This window comes from Macrotis lagotis, chromosome 2, assembly GCF_037893015.1.
Source record: "Macrotis lagotis isolate mMagLag1 chromosome 2, bilby.v1.9.chrom.fasta, whole genome shotgun sequence".
NCBI lineage: Eukaryota > Metazoa > Chordata > Mammalia > Peramelemorphia > Peramelidae > Macrotis > Macrotis lagotis.
The window spans coordinates 146688561-146711550 of NC_133659.1; the positions used below are offsets into that span (position 1 = coordinate 146688561).

The following is a 22990-nucleotide window of genomic DNA, read 5'->3' on the forward strand; positions in this document are numbered from 1 at the left end:
GTGGGTTGATGGTCTAACACTCTTCTCTCTTCCCTCACCACTATCCACATGAAAACTATTTCTTCTTCATTTAATAATTTGGGAAATAAATCAGCTACATATTCCTGCTGGAAGTCAGTTTAGTCCCTAAGCCAGAGGTTTAAATATTAAGGGCTTCCCACCTTTCTCAACTCCATATTTTCTTATTAGCCTTGAGGGAAGAAAGATATATTTCCTAGTATAGGAAACAGTGAGGACTCAGATTATAGTTGGGAGGGGGGCAACTAGGTGGCGCAAGTAGATAGAGCACGGGCCCTGGAGTGGAGGACCTGTGTTCAAATCCCACCTCAGACACATAATAATTGCCTTAGCTGTGTGACCTTGGGCAAGTCACTTAACCCCATTGCCTTAATGAAATAAAAATTGTTTTAAAAAATTATAGTTTGGGAGCAAAGTGTAAAAGACCTTTTAAAACATTAAGTGTGAAGAAAGAATAATACAGAATGAGGTTGAAAAGGTAAAAGACCAGGTTTTAGAAGGACCTGGATGACAAAAGTTTTCATACTTTAGTCAGGAGATAATAGGAAACCAAAGAATTTTTGGGCACTGTATACCCATTTGGTAATTATCTGTTTTTTTGCATCATTTGTTCCAAGATTTTAAGTAGCCTGCCATTTGTTCCTTATCAGGTATCATGTTTCAAAGGTTGCTTTTTTATACTGTCAGTTGTTGTTTACTCAGAGAATGATCATTTCAATAAGAGGCTAAAAAAAAAAATCAGAGTACCTTAAAAGTTAAAGATAAATGCTTTAAAATTCTCTAATGTTTTCTATTTTATTTAGCTCTCCTCTACATGGTATAAGTAATTGAGCTAACTCTTAATTTGCCACCAGAAATAGCAGATGTAGAGTTGCAATTCTGAGTTTTGTCAACTTTTTAAAACTCTTTGTAAAGTGACAGTTTCCATCTGTGAATTAAATTGCTACATAAAGAATTTCACTTTTCTAAACAAGACTGAAGAACATATTATTTTAAAATTAGATTAAAAATAGATTATAACTAATTAAAATTTCAGTTTTAAATATGCATCAAGATTGTACTAATATACATATTCTTTTTTCCTTACAGACTCTCTACAAGTATAATAGAATTGCAGAATTTTAAAATTTTATTGAAGCACAATAGATAATAAAGACTTTTACACATTTGTTAAAGATACCCATAAAATAATTGTGTAAAGACTTTTGATCTTGGACATTCAGCAAAATGAGACTGATCTTCCTGATCTTCAAGAATTTGAACTCTTGAAGGAAAAATTCAGACACCAACTTGAATATTTATGATCCTTAAAATAGGAAATTATCAATTAGAACTATTTATGAATGAAGTATATAGTTTTGGAACATGTAAATTATATTGATTCTGTGTTTAATTTCCTGTATTTTTTCATCTGTTGAATTTTCTAGTGTGTCACCTTTTATTTTAGAGTTTATTTTTCTCATTTTGTTGTCCTGTTATTCCCAGACAGTTGTCTAACTTTAAATTATGTAGCCATCTGATAGCATTGTTATCCCCTGTGATGGGAAAGATAACTAGGGAACAAATATTGTACTTAGTACAGAAAAATGCTGATACTGTGATAAGAAATTTTTCCATGTTATATTCCTCTTTTGCTTTATATTTGTGCCTAACTTTATGTTGTCATTTGTTTTGCCTGCAGAATTTTAAACATAATGGGCAGTCTCTTAAATGTGTAATTCAAGGAATTTCTTAAATATATTCAAGATCCTCTTTCTATTTGCTTTTTCTCTTCATTGATAGAAGGGAATTTCCTCAAGTAGACAGATGCTTTCTCTGATTCCCATTTGTATATCTGTTTAGTTGGCCCAAGAGTTTTCTTATTCTTAGAACTAAAACATTATCTTAAAAAAAAAATCGCCCAACTTGACCAAGACACAGATGTATGCATTTACCTTTCCTTAAAGAAAAAAATAGTACATATTGGAGTACTAAATATGTATCTAACCGGTTCTTGAAGCAGATTCTATTGGGATTATGTAGATCTATATAATGTTATTTTCAAATGTTACAGGCCAAAAATTTGTTTTAAGTAGAAAAAAACCCACTTTAAAGAACTTTATTTTTTAAAAATTATCTATGCAATCCCCTAACTACTCTCAGCCTAACTTTCTTAGGTAGATTATTTAAACATACTAATAAAAATCTATAAATTCACTGTATATATTTGATTCTTTGTGTGGTCAACTTGGACATTATGCCACCACACCACTCAGAAGTAATGAACTTTCATTTTTAAAATTCAGAATTAAAGTACCCTTGGCCAGGATTAGGTATTTGATAATTTTTAAAACTGTGGTAGTTGTAATGTTGATGTTCAGTGTGGAAGTTTGCAAATGTGTGGTAGTAATGTGGGTAAGAGTCCTAAAGTTTTTGTGCATTAGACCTTCAATTTTTTACCAAGTGAATTACAAGTGCCCTTAAGCCCATATCTTAGCCTGCCAAAGTTTGAAATGTGTTTAATAATGATATAGTGGAACCAATTATTTATAATTAAATTTTGCTCCACCATAGGGCCCTTATATATGAGGGGTGAAATTGTATAGTAGACTCATTTCTTTTTCAAATCCAGTTTCTAATTATTATAAAATCACTTTTCAATTATCAGTGATATTTAATTTTATTATAAATGGGTGGATTTGACTGCAGCCATTTCTTTTAGTACTGAAAGTACTTAAGGCAAGCTTCTTTGAAAACAATACATTAATAATTTTGTTGGTTTAAGTATGTCAGATAATTAGTATCAGTTCTCCAAAAGCTACTGCTCAAAACCTAATTTAACCTGAAAATAATACTGAAGTTTTTATTATCTTATTGCAGTAATCTTTAAGTTAGTTTTCTTTTAGGAATATTACTTCAGGATCTCTTATCTTCAAAAACTTTTAATCTTCTGGAGGGGAGGGGTGAAACCTTGCTTATTATGGGTATTTGCCTTTCTTAATTCCTGTGGTTTCTTTCAATCTTTGGAAAAGAAACAGGTATATGCTTGGAAATGAAAGGGTTTATATGTTTCTAGCTATAGAAAAGTTATTTTCTAAATTTTAATTGTCCTTACAGCAGAACACATGAAACCTAGTAGTTTGTCATTAGAAAATGATGACAGCATTCACTTTGCCCCGTTTATTTTTGGAGTATATTATTGATGTTTGCTACACGTGAGAATCATTATTCTGTGAACCTAATGGCATGGGTTCATTTGCCAGGCAATTGTCTGATGACTTTTGTTGCTTAGCTCTATGATGAATTGTTGATTATATTCCAAATCATTTTCAAAAGTATATGGTTACCTGAGTTTACCTTTTTATTTTATTTTCATATATTAATAAAAATAAATATTGCCCTGATGGTATAACTGACAGAAATGATTGTACCAGTTGATAAAGTAATAAAAATGTGAAAGGAAGGGAAAATAGACCTCTTCCTTTGACTTGAGTTTGTTACTTTTTTGAGTGGCATCTATGTCAACATTACTGTACATTTTAGATTTTGGAATCCTCAACCATTTTTTGAGGTGAATTAAATAGTAATAGACCTTACGAAGCTTAGGAACTTGATAGATCAAACGTTTTCTTTTGACATTTAGTATTGTGATTTGTCCAATAGGTTGTGTTTGATTGCTGGGCATATATAAAAGATTGTGCCATATTTTAAAAGTTTAGATATAATTTTGAGTTTGAAAAAATTATTAAATTTCATCAGCAACATTTTAGTCTACGTGAACATTTAAAAGATTCACAATAATCCTCATAGCTGAAGCACCTAAACTTGCACCATATGTGTGTATGATAAATCACAAAACTTGTACAATTCTGTCCTGAGTATTTAATACATCTGATTTTGAACATGATATTGTGTTATTTGCTGTTGTTTCCACTTGATTCTGTAAAGTTTGAATTAAAGTAAATGTTTCTACAGTGTTTCTTGTGTTTAAAAGATATTTCCTTTTATTTTTTGAGATATTTCTATGCCCCCCCTTAATGGCTTTCAGAAAATGTATAATTACATTAGCATAGGTTTTTAAATTAGTTCAATAAAACTTTTGATGGAGGAATTTAAAAATGAAAAAAACCCCACATTCTAAACCTCTACCTATTCAAATTAAACCCATCAGAGAAACAAAATTATCATGGAGCATGGAAGAATATTAAGTTGAAGTATCAACTTAATGTTCAATTATTTTTCCATCTTTTAGGTCATTAAAAGGGCATAATAATAATAATAATAAGCATGAGAATTACCATGTCTCAGAAATATCCATCTAGTCTAGCTTTCTCAACAACACCAAATGATATTTTGTGGAAGGCTAGGATTATCCGGTTTCAAAAATACAAGTGTTCCTTTTTTTACCACTTACTCCACTACTTGTTTGATCAACTTATAAGATAAAACTTTCTGCTATTTCTTATATTTTCTCGGGTTTTTGAAGATATTTCAATAAATCAAAAGCATTTAAAGTTTTTACTGTGTGCAAAGCACCATGAGCACAAATAGAAAAACAAGTTCCTTTTCTTAAGTTCCCACTCTGATGGGAGAGAAAACATAGGTTTCACCTGCAAGTAAATATAAAAAAATTGCACGATTCTGAGGATATAGCTGCAAAGCAAATTCTTTACTCTTTCCTGTGAAAGATTCTCTGATATTCTCATTGATAGAGCCACAGATTTGGGGGCAATTACTTTTGCTTCAAAGTCTTGAAAAGCTGTGACACTGATGAAGATAGTAACAATATTGTCAAGTAAAACCTAAAATTCAGGAATGAATTGCATCATTGATATTTTTTCCCTCAATGTGGGCTATATAGTTTTCCATGAATTAGATCCTTTTTTATAGCCACTTAAAATTTTTTTTACTACCTTTTGAAATAGCAAGTTCTGCAAATCTGTGCCCCAAAGGAAAGTAACCCAGGCACTTGTCTCAAAGTTACTTCAAAAGAGCCTTAGTGAGGTCAAGGAAGAGGATAAAATTGATTTCATGGAAATGATTTGAGGTTTGGATTCTAGGCAGTATGACTTTGTGGGTATCACCAGGACTCCAAAGGGCATGCAAGCCCTGTAAAGGATAAATAAGGCAAGTTGAAAGGGATGTGTGATGTGAGAGCATAAACAAATTCCAGGCATATCTGTCCAATGTAAAGTTTCAATAGGTAGGGGCAATCCAAATAGAAAAAATGAGGTTTAGAGTAAGAGTGGAAGGGAAAAGTGCTGGCCAAGAGGAGTAGATCTCCTTAGCACAGGTTGGGGTGCTGATTAAATATCCATCTAAAGCTTCAGTGAAACTCAGCTAAATGAAAAAATTTGAATACAAATGCTACTCATAGGTTCAACAAATTTGTGGAGCACCATCTTGTACAAAGTATTTCTAGATAAGTAATGGTTCCTGGTCCTAGGCAAAGTTCAGTAATGGACAGCCGAATGACAATTCAGAGACAGAATCATAAATGTTTAAGCTGGAAACCCTTCGTTTTAACAGATGGAGAAATACTACCATTCCTCATTCTGAATGCATCATACTCCTTTTCAAATTTCATCATTGCAGACTAAAGAAATGAAACTGAGGATCTATCCTTACATAAGCTCAACTATCCCATATAGTAGAATTGAAATGTTGTCTTATTTGTACTATTCCTTTTCCTAAACCTATATTATTTTCTTTTATGATGTAGAAAGACTAGAATATAATGCAAATGTATTTGTTTGCTAGGTGGTATATTTTTTAGGATTTATATTTTCTCAGGGTGGTTTAGCAAGAAATAAGAACATGCACACAGCTTTTATCAATTATCTTTTATTGGCATTCTCAATATAACTTCAAATACATAGATTCATATAAATTCAAAATAAATTTGCCTTTATTGTCAGAAATCAGATTGTATTTCTTATAGCACTCCTTTTTGAGAAGGCTCTTGGGGGAATGCTCTTTTTTTGCCTTTATAGGGGCTAACTTTTAATATTTGATAGTCAAAATTTTTGCACACTTAAAAAGAAAAAATGGTGCTATTTTCATTTTGGTCCCAGTCTTTAACTCATTAAAGAAGCTAATTCTTATAGCCATCATTTTAAGTACATTCCAAGTCCAATAATCAATTAGTAGCACCCACTTTGTAACAGGTACCAACCATGCTAAGTACTAGGTAATTAGCAATACCTAAATTCAGTCATTGAAATGCAACATGTCCAAGCTGTCTGTTATGGCATAAATTTCTTGGCAATAGATCAGACCTAACTGTGTTAAACACTATGATTGTGTGTGTCTGTGTATGTGTCTGTTTCTAAATTGACCTGGGTTATCTATAAAATGCCATAGTAAAATGTCTGCCACACGGGTACAATAGGATTCTTCTGAGGTTAATTACAAAAAAAGAAAGCTATTGTGCCTTTAATAGATATTATTTTAATGGTTAAGTAAATTAAGTCCTATGTGCTAATATAAAACCATCATTATAAGCATATGCTTATGGTATTGCATCAGGCTTTGATATGTGTTGGCTCAGAACTTCTATTAAAATATTGCCTACTGCCTTTACTGCTTAATTTTCTGAGTTTGTCTTATATTGCTTTAACAAAAGAAAACAAATAGAACCTGTAGGAATATTTTAGAGCCAGTGATAACTATTTCTTTTACTTTCTTAATATTTTTTAAAGATTTCATAGACTAAGCAGTTTCATCATAATTAATAGTCAAAAATAAATTAAGAAACTAAATGAAAACTGCATGTTTCCTCTCTCCCCTGTCTTTCAAAAATGTCTGTATCCTCATCTACTAGTAGAGAGATTGCACTTTGATACATTCAAGTACAAATTCCAAGTTAAGACATTTCATATGCAGGTGTGCATTTACAAGAAATGGATTTTGCCATTGTTTTGACATAACTACAGAAACAAAAGTTAAGACACAAGTATATTAAGCTGACACCAAGTGTCTATTCCCCTTTCCCCCAATACATCTTCATGAAATATTAGCAGCTTTAATATAAAGGTATGGCTTGCAATGATGACACAATGAGCATTTCAAATTTCTCTGCCTAAAGATGATAAAAGTATAAACAGTGTTTCTAAATTACACCATAAGATTGCAATCATTACTTGGTGTATGATTTGATAATTTTTTTTGTATTTCATATATTAAAATACCTTCAATCTATTTGCTCTGGAATAAAAGATGCCAATAAAGAAATGTATGATCAAAAGAGAAGGCAGACTGGTCATGTGATGAATGTGATAACTTATAGGTAATCCATGGGCTTCGTGATACCCTCATGATACCAAGAAAATGTGGGAAAGATCTGGCATGATGAGTGGATCCTCTCTGACAAACTTCTGGGAGGCCATGAACAGAGGAGTTTATAGGATGAGTAAATGTGAATGGGTTATAACCTGTGTCAATCACATCAATGAGATCATAGATTCCCGATTTGAACTAATATTTTGAGTCTGTATTTGTCATTTCCTCCTATCCCACTCTTCATCATACAGAAGGAAAAAAGAAATGCAGAAACTTTTTTTGCTGCAAAATATTCAGCCATGAAGAATCTATAATTGGTCTCAAAGACAGAGAAACAGTGATAGGTCATTCTTAAGGCTATTTGGACAATTAAAATTTTGATCTCTTATCATCTGAAATGTTTTTTTAAATGGAAGAACTAATCAGTGGAGGCTCCCTTTATGTCTGAAGACCCTCATCAATTTAGAATGTTCTACGTCAGTCATAACTAAGTTGGATTATGGCATAAAGGGATCCAAGTTGAATGAAAAATCCATAGCATGGTCTGGTTTGACATCTTTACCCCAGTTAAATGAAAAAACAATTTATATAACATCAAGAGAACAGAAATGGAATTAATCCTTGAGGTTTAAATTATCTAGATTACTAAGCAAAAAATATTTGTAAAGAGTGAATTTATAGGGGCTGCTAGGTGGTACAGTGAATAGAGCACTGGCCTTGGAGTCAGGAGTACCTGAGTTCAAATCCAGCCTCAGACACTTACTAATTACGTAGCTGTGTGGCCTTGGGCAAGCCACTTAACCCATTGCCTTGTAAAAAAAACTAAAAAAAAAAGGGAATGGATCATTGAACAGTTTTGTATGGCAGGTAATTATTTATCCAATTGGAGTAAAGATAAGATTTCTTTCCATTTTGCCCATTTTATTGCCCTGAGACTTAGGATTTGTAAAATACTTCTCTCTTTATGTGACACCTGAATTTTCTCTGGCTTTTGGCTTTGTAAAAAACCTGCTCATTTAGCCTGTTGGTGAGATATATGCCAGATAGTCTTCCATTCCCTAGGAATTTTTTACAGTTAAAAAAAAAACCATGGGGGCGGCTAGGTGGCGTAGTGGATAAAGCACCGGCCTTGGAGTCAGGAGTACCTGGGTTCAAATCTGGTCTCAGACACTTAGTGATTACGTAGCTGTGTGGCCTTGGGCAAGCCACTTAACCCCATTTGCCTTGCAAAAAAAAAAAAAAACCCATGCAAGTAGTCTCTAACCAGAAGCATTTTCCAAATGAAGTTGGCTTTGCATTCTGTTTTTTTTACCCAGGAGCCAGATAATTTTTTAGAAAGTGCCCCTTGTTATGAGGCATCTGACATGTTGTAACATTACTTACCATCTGGGTAATCACTTTTCATTATGTTTTTAAAATCAGTTCAAATAAATAAATATTTTCCACATTGGTCTAAGAATAAAAGTTATTTGGGACCCAAAGTAAATTGGTCCTTAATTTCATCTACAGTACTAGGGTTATTGTAAGTCCCCTTTAAGAAACCTATATCTTATAAATGAATTGAAAAATCATCAGATATGTAGAAGAGTCCTAGGAAGCTCAGGTTTTGAATTTATGAATGTCAGATTCTAATTTGGATGAAAACTGTAAAAACCCCTATGGTTCCAGAAGAGAAAGTTCAAGATTGTAAGTTAATACATCCAACATCAATTTTAATTGTTCACATTTAATTTGTGTACATTTTGCCTTATTTTTAAAAGCATAAAAATTTGGGGCAAAATTTCTCCTTTAAAAATAAAATAAAGCTGAATCCTTCCTAAGGATCCACTTATCCACTTAGAAAGAGCTGTTTGTCCAGAAAGCTTGCAACAAAGTGTCTATCAAGTCACAATTTTGAGAAAGGAAATCCAGTTAGGCAATTAGACATTATGTTAATCAAGTCATGAGTTTCTACTGTGCAATACTGAGGAGAAATTCTATATCTAAGGATATCTATTTTCAAATACTTTTTTAATTAAATTAGAATTTTAATCTGAGAAATGCATCTATAACAAGCCATACAGAACAAATCAAACTATATATTGTATCCTTTTAAAGTGAATTATACATAAAAATATCTGTGCAAACTAAAAAATACATTGCATCAACAAATTCTTGGGAGAGAACCTTAATATACTTTAGCATTATCATTTAAGTTATAAAATATGTCTTCTGCAAAAGTACAAATAAAAAAATTAAATTATGCCTAGGGAAATAGGCTCATTTTTTTTTAGTACTAACTAAAGTTTTATCCATCTAAATTATTGCTTAGTCCCACTGAAGCCATCGGAAACTTATAGTAAAGTTACAAAGTCAAATCCTATTTCTCATGTGACAGTGACCTAAATATCCAGCTGTCAGAAGCTTGTCTTTCTGAAATTTTTCATTGTGGAGAGGCTGGCTACCCGTTGCTGGATTTGTCGAGATCCAATGTTGAATCTTGTTGTAGTGATCCTATTTGTGCCATGAAGCTATTAGTTTGTTGTCCCCAGTCATAGTAATCTGGTGCAAAGCTTAAAAAGAAAAAAAAAATACTTTTCCAATATTTCTTTTACATTTCTCATATCAATTTGTAGGCAACCATCTGAAATCCCCTCCCAACTCTGTGCTACTTTAATCCCTTCCCTTCTTCCACCCCCCTTTCCTAGACACAAACCAAAATGTTGTTTACATGAAAATTTGGCCACAGCACTAAGAAAAAGGCACACTTATTTCACCCTAAGAGTATGAATATAACCATAGGGTATGTTGACTTTTTTTCAATCTTATCTCATAGCCAGATCTACTTTCAGTCAATCACTTCTATGGACTGTGTAGTCATGGGGTCATAAATTTAGACCTGGAAGGGAATCTATAAGTCATTCTACATTTTACAAATGAGGGAAACTGAGGTTCCAAGAGGTTAAATGATGGAAGGTAAATGAATCAAAATCCCAATGTGAAGTTGTGTGTGTGTGTGTGTGTGTGTGTGTGTGTTAGCCACTCTGGCAAAGGGACATAATTTATACCCTAAAGTTTTTAAAAGGCAGTTTTACAGGAGAAGGACCAGATTTATTTTGCATGGATCCAAAGAACAGAACTAGGAACTATGGTTGGAAGTAAAAGAGAGGTAAGTTTAGACTTTTTTCCTAATTTCCTAACAAACAGAGCTGTACGAAGGTGGATTAAGCTGCCTTGGGAGATAATCCTTTGGGAGGGATCCCCACTCACTGGAAGTCTTTAGGTAAAGGCTGGATGACTACTGGGTTCTTTTTCGTGTATGGGTTGAACTATACCACTCTGATCCTCTGTGACAACTCCTCTCCCTACACTTTTCCTTCTAGCCTAACTCATCTAGCCCCATCCTATGGACTAGGAACAATTTGGAAAAATTGACATGAAATGATTCCTAGACCTGTAAGAACCACTATCCAAAAATGTTTGGACTATCATCTCATGAGTTGGATGTAAAGATAAGGCATCAAAAAACTTTTTTTTAAAGATTCAAAGGGATTAGCCAAGACTCTCCTATAAAAAGGGAAATGTTTCATTCATCAAGGATCTAGAATTAATTCAGTGGGCTAGCCCATTTAACCTGTTGCCCTCAGTGAATAATATTAGAGTGGGGCAAAGAACTTTGTGAAAAAAAACTCCCCCAACTTATAGGCAACTGGATCTTTAGAGATGCACTAATTGGTGAGAGGGTTTCAAGAAATTCTTTATATTTCATTGTGTGTGTGTGTGTGTGTGTGTGTGTGTGTGTGTAACTGATTCATGGGTAGTTTGGTTATGATGATGACGATGATGATGTTTGTCCTTCATTCTTTATATCAGGGAGATGATGCCATGACATGCACATTAAGTAGTGGATTTGATTGACTCCTTCTCCAGAGTCATCTGGGTCCAGTGGCCAGAAATGAATTAGGACAACTAGAAATGACTCTGGATGCAAGGCAGATAGGGTTAATTGACTTGACCAAGGTGACACAGCTAGTGTCCAGTGTCTGAGTTCAGTCATTCTCACAGGTAGAGAGTAGGATTATAGATCTATAGCTGAAAGGGACCTTTGAGGCCAGTAAATACTTAAATTATGTGATTCGAGTGAATTCACTCATCCCTAGAAATCTCCTCATCTGATCAGAAATTCTCATCATTAGCTTTTATTAGTTTATTAGCCTTAATGTTTTGGGGTTTTTTTTTGCAAGGCAATGGGGCTAAGTGGCTTGCCCAAGGCCACACAGCTAGGTAATTATTGTCTGAGACTGGAATTGAACTCAGGTACTCCTGACTCCAGGGCCGGTGGTCTATCTACTGTGCCACCTAGCACTCCCCCGCCTTGATGTTTTTGGGTGTTTTTTAGGTTTTTGCAAGGCAAATGGGGTTAAGTGGCTTGCCCAAGGCCACACAGCTAGGTAATTATTAAGTGTCTGAGACCAGATTTGAACCTAGACTCCAGGGCCAGTGCTTTATCCGCTGCGCCACCTAGCTGCCCCTCCAGCCTTAATGTTTTAATAAGGGTCAGGAGAACTAGGGTGGTGTTACACCCAGAGTTGGCATTGATAGTGAATGTCAATAAAAATACTTAGCCTATTTCACATTTCTACTTTGGACTAGCCTTAAGTCCACTGGGACCAGAATTATTACTTAAACCAAAAGATATCAACTCTTCCACCCTCCCCATACCTTTAAGAGTAACCTTCAATTGGTTTAATTATAATTCAAAGTTTTAACATTTTGTCCTTGCTACCTCATAATTATTCTGATTAAGTATTTAGAATTAATTGCAGTCTGAGGTGTCTGACAAAAGATATCTGCAATGAACAATTTTTTTTTCTGGTCAATCTTTTTCTTCTCCATAGACCTTCTAGGATGACTGTACAATGACTTAAGTTTTCATACTTAGATATCCACTTCATATATCACGTAATCTAGTCCTCAGAGATTGTAAAAAGAAATTTTCCAGCTTGGGTCTCTCTTATTGGGGCAACCCTTTGCCTAAAGTAGATTCCCCTCCTCTCACCTTCCCTGAAGCCCTTGAGGGGCGATGTTCCAGGCGAGGTCATCGTCACTATCATATCTTCGAGGGTTGTCAAAGAAATAGGATCTAGGGCTAAATCCATGGTTTGGAACCATTCCAGGATTTGTCTGGAAAAATAATCAGATGATGAAACATTTCTCTGTTCTCAGTGTCAATGGATACTAGGCACAGCATCCTAATACAAGTTGGCAAAAATGGTTGACATCAATTTGTTGACCTTGTCTGTTTTTCTCTGGAATAATGGAAGATTCCAAAGGGAGAAGAAGGACAGAATTGGGATGTAATTATTATACTTTTTTAAAATTATCATCTTTTTTTTAAATAATAAAAAATCACCAGAGACTTTAAACCTCCTTCCTAACACACACACACACACACACACACACACACACACACACACACACACACACAATGCTGGTAGAATCCTCTCCTATATGAAAGTTTTTCCCCCCTCCTTGAATCAATTCTCTTATGAATCTGACTCTGAGAGGCAAGTTAACCACATAGATATTAAGACATCATGCCTATAATCACCAGTATAGAGGGAGGTGGAAGTTGGTTAACCTCTTGGAAGTTTTGGAAGTTTTGAATAGCAGGAGGGTTTAAACCAAACCAATTTCTAGTGAGACCCAAGGAGCAGTGAATTGCCAGGCTGCCTCAAGACGGGGTGAACTGGCCCAAGTTGGAAAAATGAACAGGTTAAATGTTTTTGTGCCAATTAGAATTGGAACTAGGGCTGTGAGTGGTCACTGTACTTCCAGCCCAAGTTAGGAGACCCAATCCTCTGCTTTGCTATCCTTGTGTGCTATTTAAAAAATAATAAGAATGAGACAATCTAGGAACCACTGTTTCCCATACAGTCTAATACAAACTAAGGAAATTGGATTCTGTTCTTCCTCTGAGCAAAATTTGTATTAGCATTCTCTCTCTCTCTCTCTCTCTCTCTCTGTCTCTCTCTCTCTATATATATATATATGCATATATATGCATATATATATATATGTATTAAGTTCTTATATTTTTAGGAATTTAATTTATGAACCCAGGGGAAGTTACAGTTCTAGACTTAGTTATAGCATTGTCTGGTAACCTTGCTCAGAATATCTTATATCCCCATCTGTGCTCTGCTGTAAAAGTCCAATTGCTGACAGTGGAATATCATGATCCATTAATGGCTGGAGTCAAAATGAATTTTTGAGTGCAGCAAAATAAAAGAAAGTCCATGACATCTAATAATATTTCTTCCCTACTTGTGCCCCTCCCTGTGAATAAATTAGGTGCTGATGTCCCTTCAGGCCACTAGAGGACGATTTTGCTAAGAAATTGATAATATATTCAATGGTAAATGTGATGAACTGAACTACTGAAGCAGACACTGTATAAAATATGATTAAGATGGCCAATGATTTTTCTTGGGCAACAAAATTATGAGATACAGATTAAATTCTAAATATGTATATTTTGTTGTGTAATCTAAGCAATTTGATTCAGCTCAACAAGTATTTGAAAATTACCTGGAACTAAAGTATATCTAAATATAGTATTTGTTTCTGAATCTTCATAGTTTTTACATATAATAATTAATAATAATAATAATGATAAATAATAGCTAGTCCTTATATAGGTTTGCAAATTGCTTTATATACTTTATCTCATTTGACAGTCCCACACTCATTCAAGAAGCAGATCATTATGCTAGGCATTGGAAGGAGATATAAAATAAGCACAGTCAACAGTCTAATAAGACAGCAACACAGATTGATAGTCACATCAACAGTCTAATAAGACTAACATCTAATAAGCCATCAACACAACATTACATGATAAATCATTAGAAAGTTAAAAATAAATAAAGTGCAATTGAGATCCAAGAAGGAAGGCTATTATCACCTTGAGGTCAAAAGGAGTATTACAAACAACCTTGCACCTGTCACTGAAGCAAAGGACAACTTAAAAGTAAGGAACCCAATTGGACTCCATCTTCCATATCTGTGTCTTTGCACTGGTTGTCCCCTTCTCCTCTGCTAACCCCCCATGTAGAGAATGATCTGTCCCACCCCAATCCTCCACTGATTTCTCTGGCTTCTTTCAGGGCTCAACTCAAATCTCACCTTTGCCAACACATCTTTCCCAGTATGTCCCTTCTCAGATGACCTTCCCTCCTCTGCATATTATCTTCTATTCATTTTGTCTCCCCAATTATAATGTGAGCCCCTTGAGAACATGGATTGTTTTTGCCTCTTAGTATTACCAAAGCACAGTACTTGGGACACAGTAAGAGGTTAATAAATGTTTGTTGAATGATTGAGTTAAATCAGCTATACTCAATTTATTATTAGTCAATAATGAAATCACCTCTGGAACCAAAGTTTGGTCCCATTAAGGTTCCTTCTCTGTCTGTGGATCTGGTGCAACAGCCTCCCCAGAAAAACTTAATTAGCTGCCTTCAAAGCAGTAAGAGCTGGGTCAAGTCCTAATTTAATCCTAGAAACCCAAACAAGGTTGCTAAGATCCACGACCTAGAAGAGCTTGCCTGCTCATCATAATTCCTTGGTAGAGGGAAGTCTCTTAAATCTCCTTCTTCAGTACTGTCCACTTATTCCCACTGGAGATAACTGAAATGGTTGAAATCACGGTTGCAATGATTCTGGCAATCTAACTCCATTCTGGTTAGAATATCAAGTGACTGGAGGAAGCTGGGTCATGGACATTGAAAATACATTCAAATATAATCATGAGTCTATGACTGAAGGGTAGGCTCAGATGCACTAGGGAGGGACTAGCAAACGACAAGCTGACAGATGCTCTCAAAAGGTCCTCATTACCTCTTACCTGACTTCCATTCAAGAGTCTCCCTGCCTCCATTTTCTCTCCCTCATGTTACCCAAACACACTGCTTCTGAATTATTTTCCATTATTCATGATTCTGACCATATCACGTTCCTTCCTGAAAGGTTCAGTAGCTCCCTATTGTCTCAAAAAAAAAAAAAAAAGCCCAACTCCCTAGCTTGGTATTGAGGCTTCTCTATATATTGACCTCAACCTATCGTTTTGTCTTTACCTCCCAATGCATTCCTTTATTTTTAATCTGTTGTAGTCAAACTATATGAACTCATTATTCTCCAATAACACAGAATCCTCGGATGGCAGATTTAGAGTTGAGAGGGATCTTAAGGTCATCTATAATTTTACAGATGAGGAAACTGAGACCCAAAGAGATAAAATCACTTGCTCAGTAGTAAGTTGAAGAGCCTGACTTCAAATCCATCTTGTACTCTCCTGGTTTCAAATCTTTACTTATATGATTCCCTAAGCCTGAAAAACCTGCCAATCTTCCCCATCCTTCTATACTATACCTGTTTAAATCTCTTTTTTGTGTTTCAAATTCCAGTACAAATTTCTCTGCTTTCATGAAGCCTTCTCCCATTCTCTAATTCTGAGTTGATCCCTCTGATCAGAACAAATTGGACCTGTCTTGTATTACAGTTATCTACACATATATGTCTTATCTCTTCCTAGGCAGTCAGTCAATAAAAATGACTATGTCCTGGCCACTGTGCTAAGTGCTGGGGTACAAAGAAAAGGAAAAACTAGGCATATATGAGATATATAGAGAGAAATAGTAGATAATCTGAGAGAGGAAGGCACTGGATTGTAAACTCTTTGAAAGGTAAGGACTGTGTCTTATATTTTCTACAACACTGAGTTCAATATTCTGCATGCAAAAAATAGAAATAACTCACACAGAGAAATCAGTACTTTCTTCACAACCATCATGTGAGGTAGGTTAGTAGAACAGTAGAAGAATTATTATCCCCATTTTGTAGATAAATAAACAGATGTTCAGAAAGAGTAACCAATTCAAATGCAAATTTTCTAACTCCAAGTTTAATGTGTTTCCCACTATACCATGCTGATCCAAAGCAAGTACTTAGTAAACAGTTAGTATTGTGGAATTCTATGGCTAACTACCCAGGTTGTGGATTTTAAGACTCCATGCTTCTCATCAAACAGGCTAGATGTCCTCGTCCTTAACTTTGTTATTAGTGCAATTACCTAGGGAAGGGAAACTACATAAACCTCAAGTAAACCTTGGTGCTGATAGAGATTTCCAGTGTGGTTCAGAGAAGGATTATACTTTTGGCTGAAATGACAACTTTTAATTATTTATGGGTATTATAGATATCTGGAATTTTCCTCATCAACATTACCATAGATGACTGACTATTAATCATGCCTTATAATTGGGTCAAAATATTGGTGGGTTAATTCCTAGCACTGGGGAAGGTACTTGGTATAACCTAGGGAAAAAACATTGAGTTCCTTGGCTCTCCAGTCAAATAAATCTTGAATACCCAAATTGTTGCCCCTTGGCCTTGTTCTATACTGGTCTATCAGTTCTTTGTGAATTTCTCCAGAAGTCAAGGAGGATGCTAACACCTTTGAGATAATTCAGCATTGTATCTCTTTCAGTGACAAATTCTATCCATTACTGGAAGTAATGATTATAATCATTGCCAACAGTGGGTATTGGGAGGGCAGTGAAATTCTACTGTATTCCCATATTAAAGGTTTGCTTTGCTAGAAGATTAAAATGGCAAATTCTGGTTTCCTGGCTCAGATCAGGTGTTCTAAGGTCAAGGAAGTGGTTACCAACTGTAAAACATTCCCTTCTCATTAGTCCTCACAAAAATTAAACTCATTTTCCTGCCTTTGCAAAACAAAAAAAAATAAATACTCGAGAAGATGGTGCATTTCAGAGTTATTAGGGGAAGGGAAAATGATTTGTTGTTCAGTTGTGTCTGACTCTTCATGACCCAATTCATGTGACAGATGAGGAAGTAAGGTAAACAGGATTAAGTGACTTGGCCAAGATCACAAAGCTAATATGTGTCAACAAAAGTTAACTGAAACAATAAATTCAGCCAAGTTTCAGGATATAAAATAAATATCCATAAATCATAACATTTCTATAAATTTCCAATAAAACCCAATAGAAAGAGATAGAAAGGGAAATTCTATTTAAAATAACTACAAAATACCTGAGAATCTGTTTACCATCATATACACAAAGACTAATATGAGGTTGGATTTGAACTCAGATAGATCAGTCTCCCTGACTCTAGGCCTGGCATTCTGTCACTTCACCACCTAGCTGCCCCAAGGAAGATACTATCTCCACTGGGCAGAATGCTCTTTATTTTTCTGGTCTTCTTCAAATATGTGTTTTTTTTTTCTTATTTGACACTGGGATTCTTTATCTCACCCTTGCTGCAGTGGCCAGTGGCCAATTCCACTACTGATGAACGTGGAAGCTTTGTCCTGCTCCATTTCTAACCTGGGCCAGTTTATCCATCCTTAGGCATCCTGATGTCCTGCCCCTACCTTCATCCTGCTACTGGATGCTTATCACATTAGTGTTAGATTTAATTTGGGCTTTAGCCCTACCATAACTCAGATCTCCAAAACTTTAATGCTCTACCTCCTTAGTAGGAGAGATTACAGATAGGATGCACCATGTCCACATGACAGTACTTTTTAATGTTCCAAGGGAAGGTAAGTTACTTTCTCTATTTTCACAATTTCAAAGTCTAAAAATGAGACCCTAAATGGCCAAAAAAACCAAACCCCAAAACAAAACCAAACTCAACTACCAAACCAAAACGTCCAGTATTCATTATTATACTTTCATATATGTCCAGTATATGCTAATATACAAAATTCTAGGGTTCATTACTATATTATAAAAGATTTCCTTCCCTTCTTCCAATGAAATCAATGTACTTACTAGGTCCTTTGTAGGATTTCTAACTCGGAAGAAGTAAACTACTAAGGTGGTGGGCAGAAGTTCCCACACAAATAGGACCACTCCAAACACTACATAACCAGCATCTCCAAGTTGACTTTTCAGATCTGCCTGTTGAGAAAAAAAGAGAAATATTACTGATTACAAGAGATAAAGTCACAAGAAAAGGCAGATTGTGCTTAATTAGAAGTGAATAGTGCATAATTCTGATCCTGTTCCTGAACTTCTCTCCCCCTTCAAAATATACATGTCTAAACCATGGGATCGTATTATAATAACACCAGGCAAGATCTTGAGTAGCCTCCTAAGGAACACTGATGATCATATGAACTTTTCATGTTCAATAGTCATCTTTTTAAATATCAAGTGTTTTTTAAAAAAATAGTTTTCTCTATAGCATTGATATGATATGATTTTTCCATAAGTGCAAAAAAGGTTTCGACAAAATACAATATCCATAATACTAGAAAACTTAGGAATGAAATGGTTTTACCTAGTATATATCTATATACCAACATAAGAGCCAACTTTATATATAATAGGGATATACCTGTTACATAAGGCCAAGACCAAACAGAAGATATATATTGTCACCTCTACTATTTGATTTCATCCTAGATATGGTAGCTATAGTATTAAGACAAGAAAACGTAATCAGTATAGAAATAGGCATAGGCAAAGAAGAAACAACATTTGATTTTGCACATTTTGCACATTTTGCCCTAGAAAGTCAACCAAAGTTAACTGAAACAATAATTTCAGCAAAGTTCTGGGATATAAAATAAATATCCATTAATAATAATATTTCTATAAATTACCAATAAAACCCAAAAGAGAAATTCTATTTAAAATAACTACAGAATACCTGAGAATCTATTTGTCACCGTATATACAAGGACTAAATAAACACAACTTCAAAATACTGCTCATGAAAATAAAGACAGGGGCAGCTAGGTGGCGTAGTGGATAAAGCACTGGCCTTGGAGTCAAGAGTACCTGGGTTCAAATCTGGTCTCAGACACTTAATAATTACCTAGCTGTGTGGCCTTGGGCAAGCCACTTAACTCCATTTGCCTTGCAAAAACCTAAAAAAAAAATTTTAAAAATAAAGACAACCCTTGATAGTTGAAAAAATATGTTTCAGTAGACTGAGACAATGAAATGACAATATTATCTAAATTAATTTGTTTATTCAATTCCATATGAAGTATTTTATAAAACTAGAAAAAGCAACAAAATTCACCTGGAAGAACAAAAGGGATCTCAAGGGAAATTAAAAAAAGGAACAATGTGGGCCTAATAGTATCAAATGATACAACAGACCAATGGTCTTTAAAACAATTTGGTACTGGTTATAAAATTTTAAAGTGGCTGATTGGTGGAATAGATGACAAAAAGGAAAATGATAAATATTAGTGGGGCTCTGGGAAAATAGGAACATTTATGTATTATTAATGGGGCTATAAAGTAATCCTATTCTGGAAAACAAAATTTACCAAGCTATATTCTTTCTTCTTAGTCCTATATCCCAAAGATTTTTTTTTAATAAAAAATAGATGAAAAGGACCTCTAAATACAAAAATATTTATAACAACTCTTTCTGGGGATGGCTATCATTTGGGACAGCTGAATAAAACATGTATATGAATGTAATAGAATATAATTGTGCTATAAGGAAAGATTAAAGGGTATAGTTTCAGGGAAAATTAGCAAGACTTGTATAAGCTGATGCAGAATGAACAGAGCCAGGCAGAAAATCCATAGTTAAAACAAGGACAACAATTAAACACCAGCAATTTTGAAAGACTTAAGTTTAATAACATAATTATGAACCATGATTCCAGAGGATTAATAATAAAAAATGCTACCTACTTCCTGAAAGATGAAGGACTAATTCAATATTCAAAGTGCGACACACACTTTTTTCACTTGGTCAATATAGAAATATTTTGTTTGACTATGAATAATTGTTACAAAAGTATTTTGTTTGTTTTGTCATGTTTACCCCAGATAGGAGGAAAGAGAATTGGGAAGGAGAAAAAATAAATGCTTGAGAGCTGAAAAAATATAATTAAAAATATCAGAAAGAACAGAAACCCCTCATTCTCCTCAGTCAGTCACTTTTCAGTGGTTCATCATAGTGATTCTTCTTTTTGTTCAAGTGGAATCTTCCTGTTTGATGCCTGAAATATTACTTAGCATCTTCCTTTATAAAATATCATTATATTCTTGACCATGCTATATAATGGTCACCCCTTAGCCTCTTCTGCAAAATCAGTTCCCAAATTCCTTTAACCTCTCTTCATATAATGCCTTTTTTTTTGGTAATTTCCATCAAATTTTTATGAACCTTTTTTTTTCAGTTTTTCTCCATCTTGTTTTATAATATTGAGCCAACTAGATGGCACAGTGTATACAGTGTTGGACTTGGAGTAAGGAAGATATGAATTCAAAGCCAGCAGATAGTCACTAGCTATGTTTCCCTGGGGAAATCATTTAACATCTCTGTGCCCAAAATTCCTCATCTCTCACAGGGGTTTTGTGAGAATCAAATGAGAGATAACACATGTAAAATATTTTCCAAACCTTAAAGTGCTATCTATAGATTATCTGTTGTTATATAGTCACTGAAACTGGTTATGTTACTCTGCTGAGAACTAATTTTCCAATCCCTGCATGTCATGCTTCTCTGGAAACTATTCCAATGTTCATTGGGTCTTTTCCCACAGCAGCATTATGGCAATGACTCATGGAGAGTTTGTGGTCAACCATTCTATCAGTTTCCCCCTCTCTTCCTTCTCAATCCACCCAATTTTTCTCAAGTGGATCTAACTTTTAGGGTATATGTACCCTAAAAATTATGCATAAACTCAAACTTTCATATATTTGACTTCATTTTAAATGTTATATAGACAATACTTTTTTTGAAAAATAGTCAAGTTCTAATTTACATATAATGCAAAATTTGATTTTCATGTTTGGTTTCCTTAAAGTGGGGTAGGTCAGACAATCAGCAATCATTTGCTGTGATTCAGACGCTGTGCTGAGAGTTAAGAATACAAAAAAGGCAAAAAAACCTTATTATTAAGGAGTTCATAGTCTATTGAGGAAGACAAATGTAGGTTCAAACAAGTTATACAGAGTTGTAATTTTTCATTCATCTCCAACTCTTCATGAGCCCATCTGGGCTTTTCTGGCAAGGATATGGGAATGATTTGTCATTTTCTTTTCCAGTTCATTTGACAGATGAGGAAACTGAGGCAAACAGGGCTAGGTGACTTCCCCAGGGTCTGAGGCCAGATTTGAACTCAAGAAGATGAGTCTCCCTGACTCCAGACCCAGCACCCTATCTACTATTAACCCTAGCTACCCCATATTGGAATAGGCAAAAAGTAATTTCAGAAGCACAAGAAGCTGAGGGGACTAGGGAAGAGCTCCTGCAGAAGGAAAGACTTGAGCTGAGACATGAAGGAAGTCATAGTTAGCCTGTCTTCTCCCCTTCATATGTTTGTGGTTTAAGTGCCTTTATCCCTGAGTTCCCATCTATTTTCATTAGATCAGTTCATCAGATTTATTTTGCAGTTTAAAAACAGGATAACTATAAACTTACATTAAAGACAGGTCTAGGATAGAGACTGGACTTGCAATTTTATTGATTATAAGGAACTCCCAGTTTCTCAAAAATGAACAGAAAGAAATTACTGCTGTTAGTAGTTGCCAGACTGGAGTGTGTTGTTCTAGGTTACTAATAGGGGAGATTCCCTTATCTCTCAAGAATAAAGTACCATCCCACAGTCAGGATTACACCAGACTTGACAGCTTCAACATTAAAGGATTGTAGGAATATGATATTCTGGAGGGCAAAGGAGCTAGGATTACAACCAAGAATCAATTACCTTACAAAGTTGAGCATATTCTTTCAGAGAAAAAATCGATATTCAATGAAGTAGGGGACTTTAAAATTTTCCTGATGAAAGAAAGTTTGATCTTCATATACAAAACTCAAAAGATGTATTAAAAAAGATAATTATGACCACTGATGATGGAGGCAGAAGATTTGGCTGTGAATTGTGTTTTAAACTATTACTATTCAACAACTATTCAATTATTGGAAGATTGTAAGCTATGTGACTTTGATCAGATCAACTTTCCTTTCCAGGTCACAGTTTCTCCATCTAAAGAGGAGTTAGTTGAGTTAGATTATCAGTGCCAATATTCTGTAATTCTTATCCTTTTTTAATCCTTAGTCTTAAAATCCACCTTTAAGTTCCAAATTTTTTTAGGTTTTTGCTAGGCAATGGGGTTAAGTGGCTTGCCCAAGGCCACACAGCTAGGTAATTATTAAGTGTCTGAGACCAGATTTGAACCCGGGTACTCCTGACTCCAGGGCTAGTGTTTTATCCACTGTGCCACCTAGCCGCCCCTCAGTTCCAAATTTTTAAGTTTATGTTAGAGATCTCCACCCCTGTTGTGTGACCCTAATAGCTGAGACTAATACTTTAGTTTTTGTCTTGTTATTTTTTTAATTTTATTTTCTTTTAAATTTGTGAAATAAACCAAACATTTTATGATTGCACATGAAACTGCAAATCTACCATGCACAATTTGCTATTTCCTCCAAACATACAACAAAGTATCATGCAAATTTCCTTTTTTACTTTTTTCTTCCCTTCCCTGTCCAAGCAAATGCAATAGCCTATAATTTCAATTATGAGTCATGTCCATATTTGTATTTATAGTCTATACTCTGAATTTTTTCAGATTTGTAACTGACCCTCCTTTTCAAAGTTATATTGATGCTAGTCTTAGTTTTTTAATTTATATACATGAATCCATAATTTTTAAAGTGC

The 22990-nt window shown here is 34.6% G+C and overlaps 2 protein-coding genes across 4 annotated transcripts in view; one reads left to right on the forward strand and one right to left on the reverse strand.

Moving 5' to 3' along the window:
* The window catches only part of ERO1B (endoplasmic reticulum oxidoreductase 1 beta), a 65312-nt gene extending 56781 nt beyond the window's left edge, over positions 1-8531 (forward strand). For all 3 annotated transcript variants that reach the window (XM_074222959.1, XM_074222957.1, XM_074222958.1), the window contains one exon: positions 1108-8531. In XM_074222959.1, coding sequence (XP_074079060.1) covers positions 1108-1168 — 61 coding nt within the window. In that variant the 3' untranslated portion in view covers positions 1169-8531. The remainder of the gene's footprint in view (positions 1-1107) is intronic.
* Positions 1393-22990, reverse strand: part of GPR137B (G protein-coupled receptor 137B) — a 105917-nt gene continuing 84319 nt past the window's right edge. The window contains exons 5-7 of the mRNA XM_074222960.1: positions 18123-18247; positions 12317-12441; positions 1393-9830 (exon numbers count right to left, since the gene is read on the reverse strand). Coding sequence (XP_074079061.1) covers positions 9719-9830; positions 12317-12441; positions 18123-18247 — 362 coding nt within the window. The 3' untranslated portion in view covers positions 1393-9718. The remainder of the gene's footprint in view (positions 9831-12316; positions 12442-18122; positions 18248-22990) is intronic.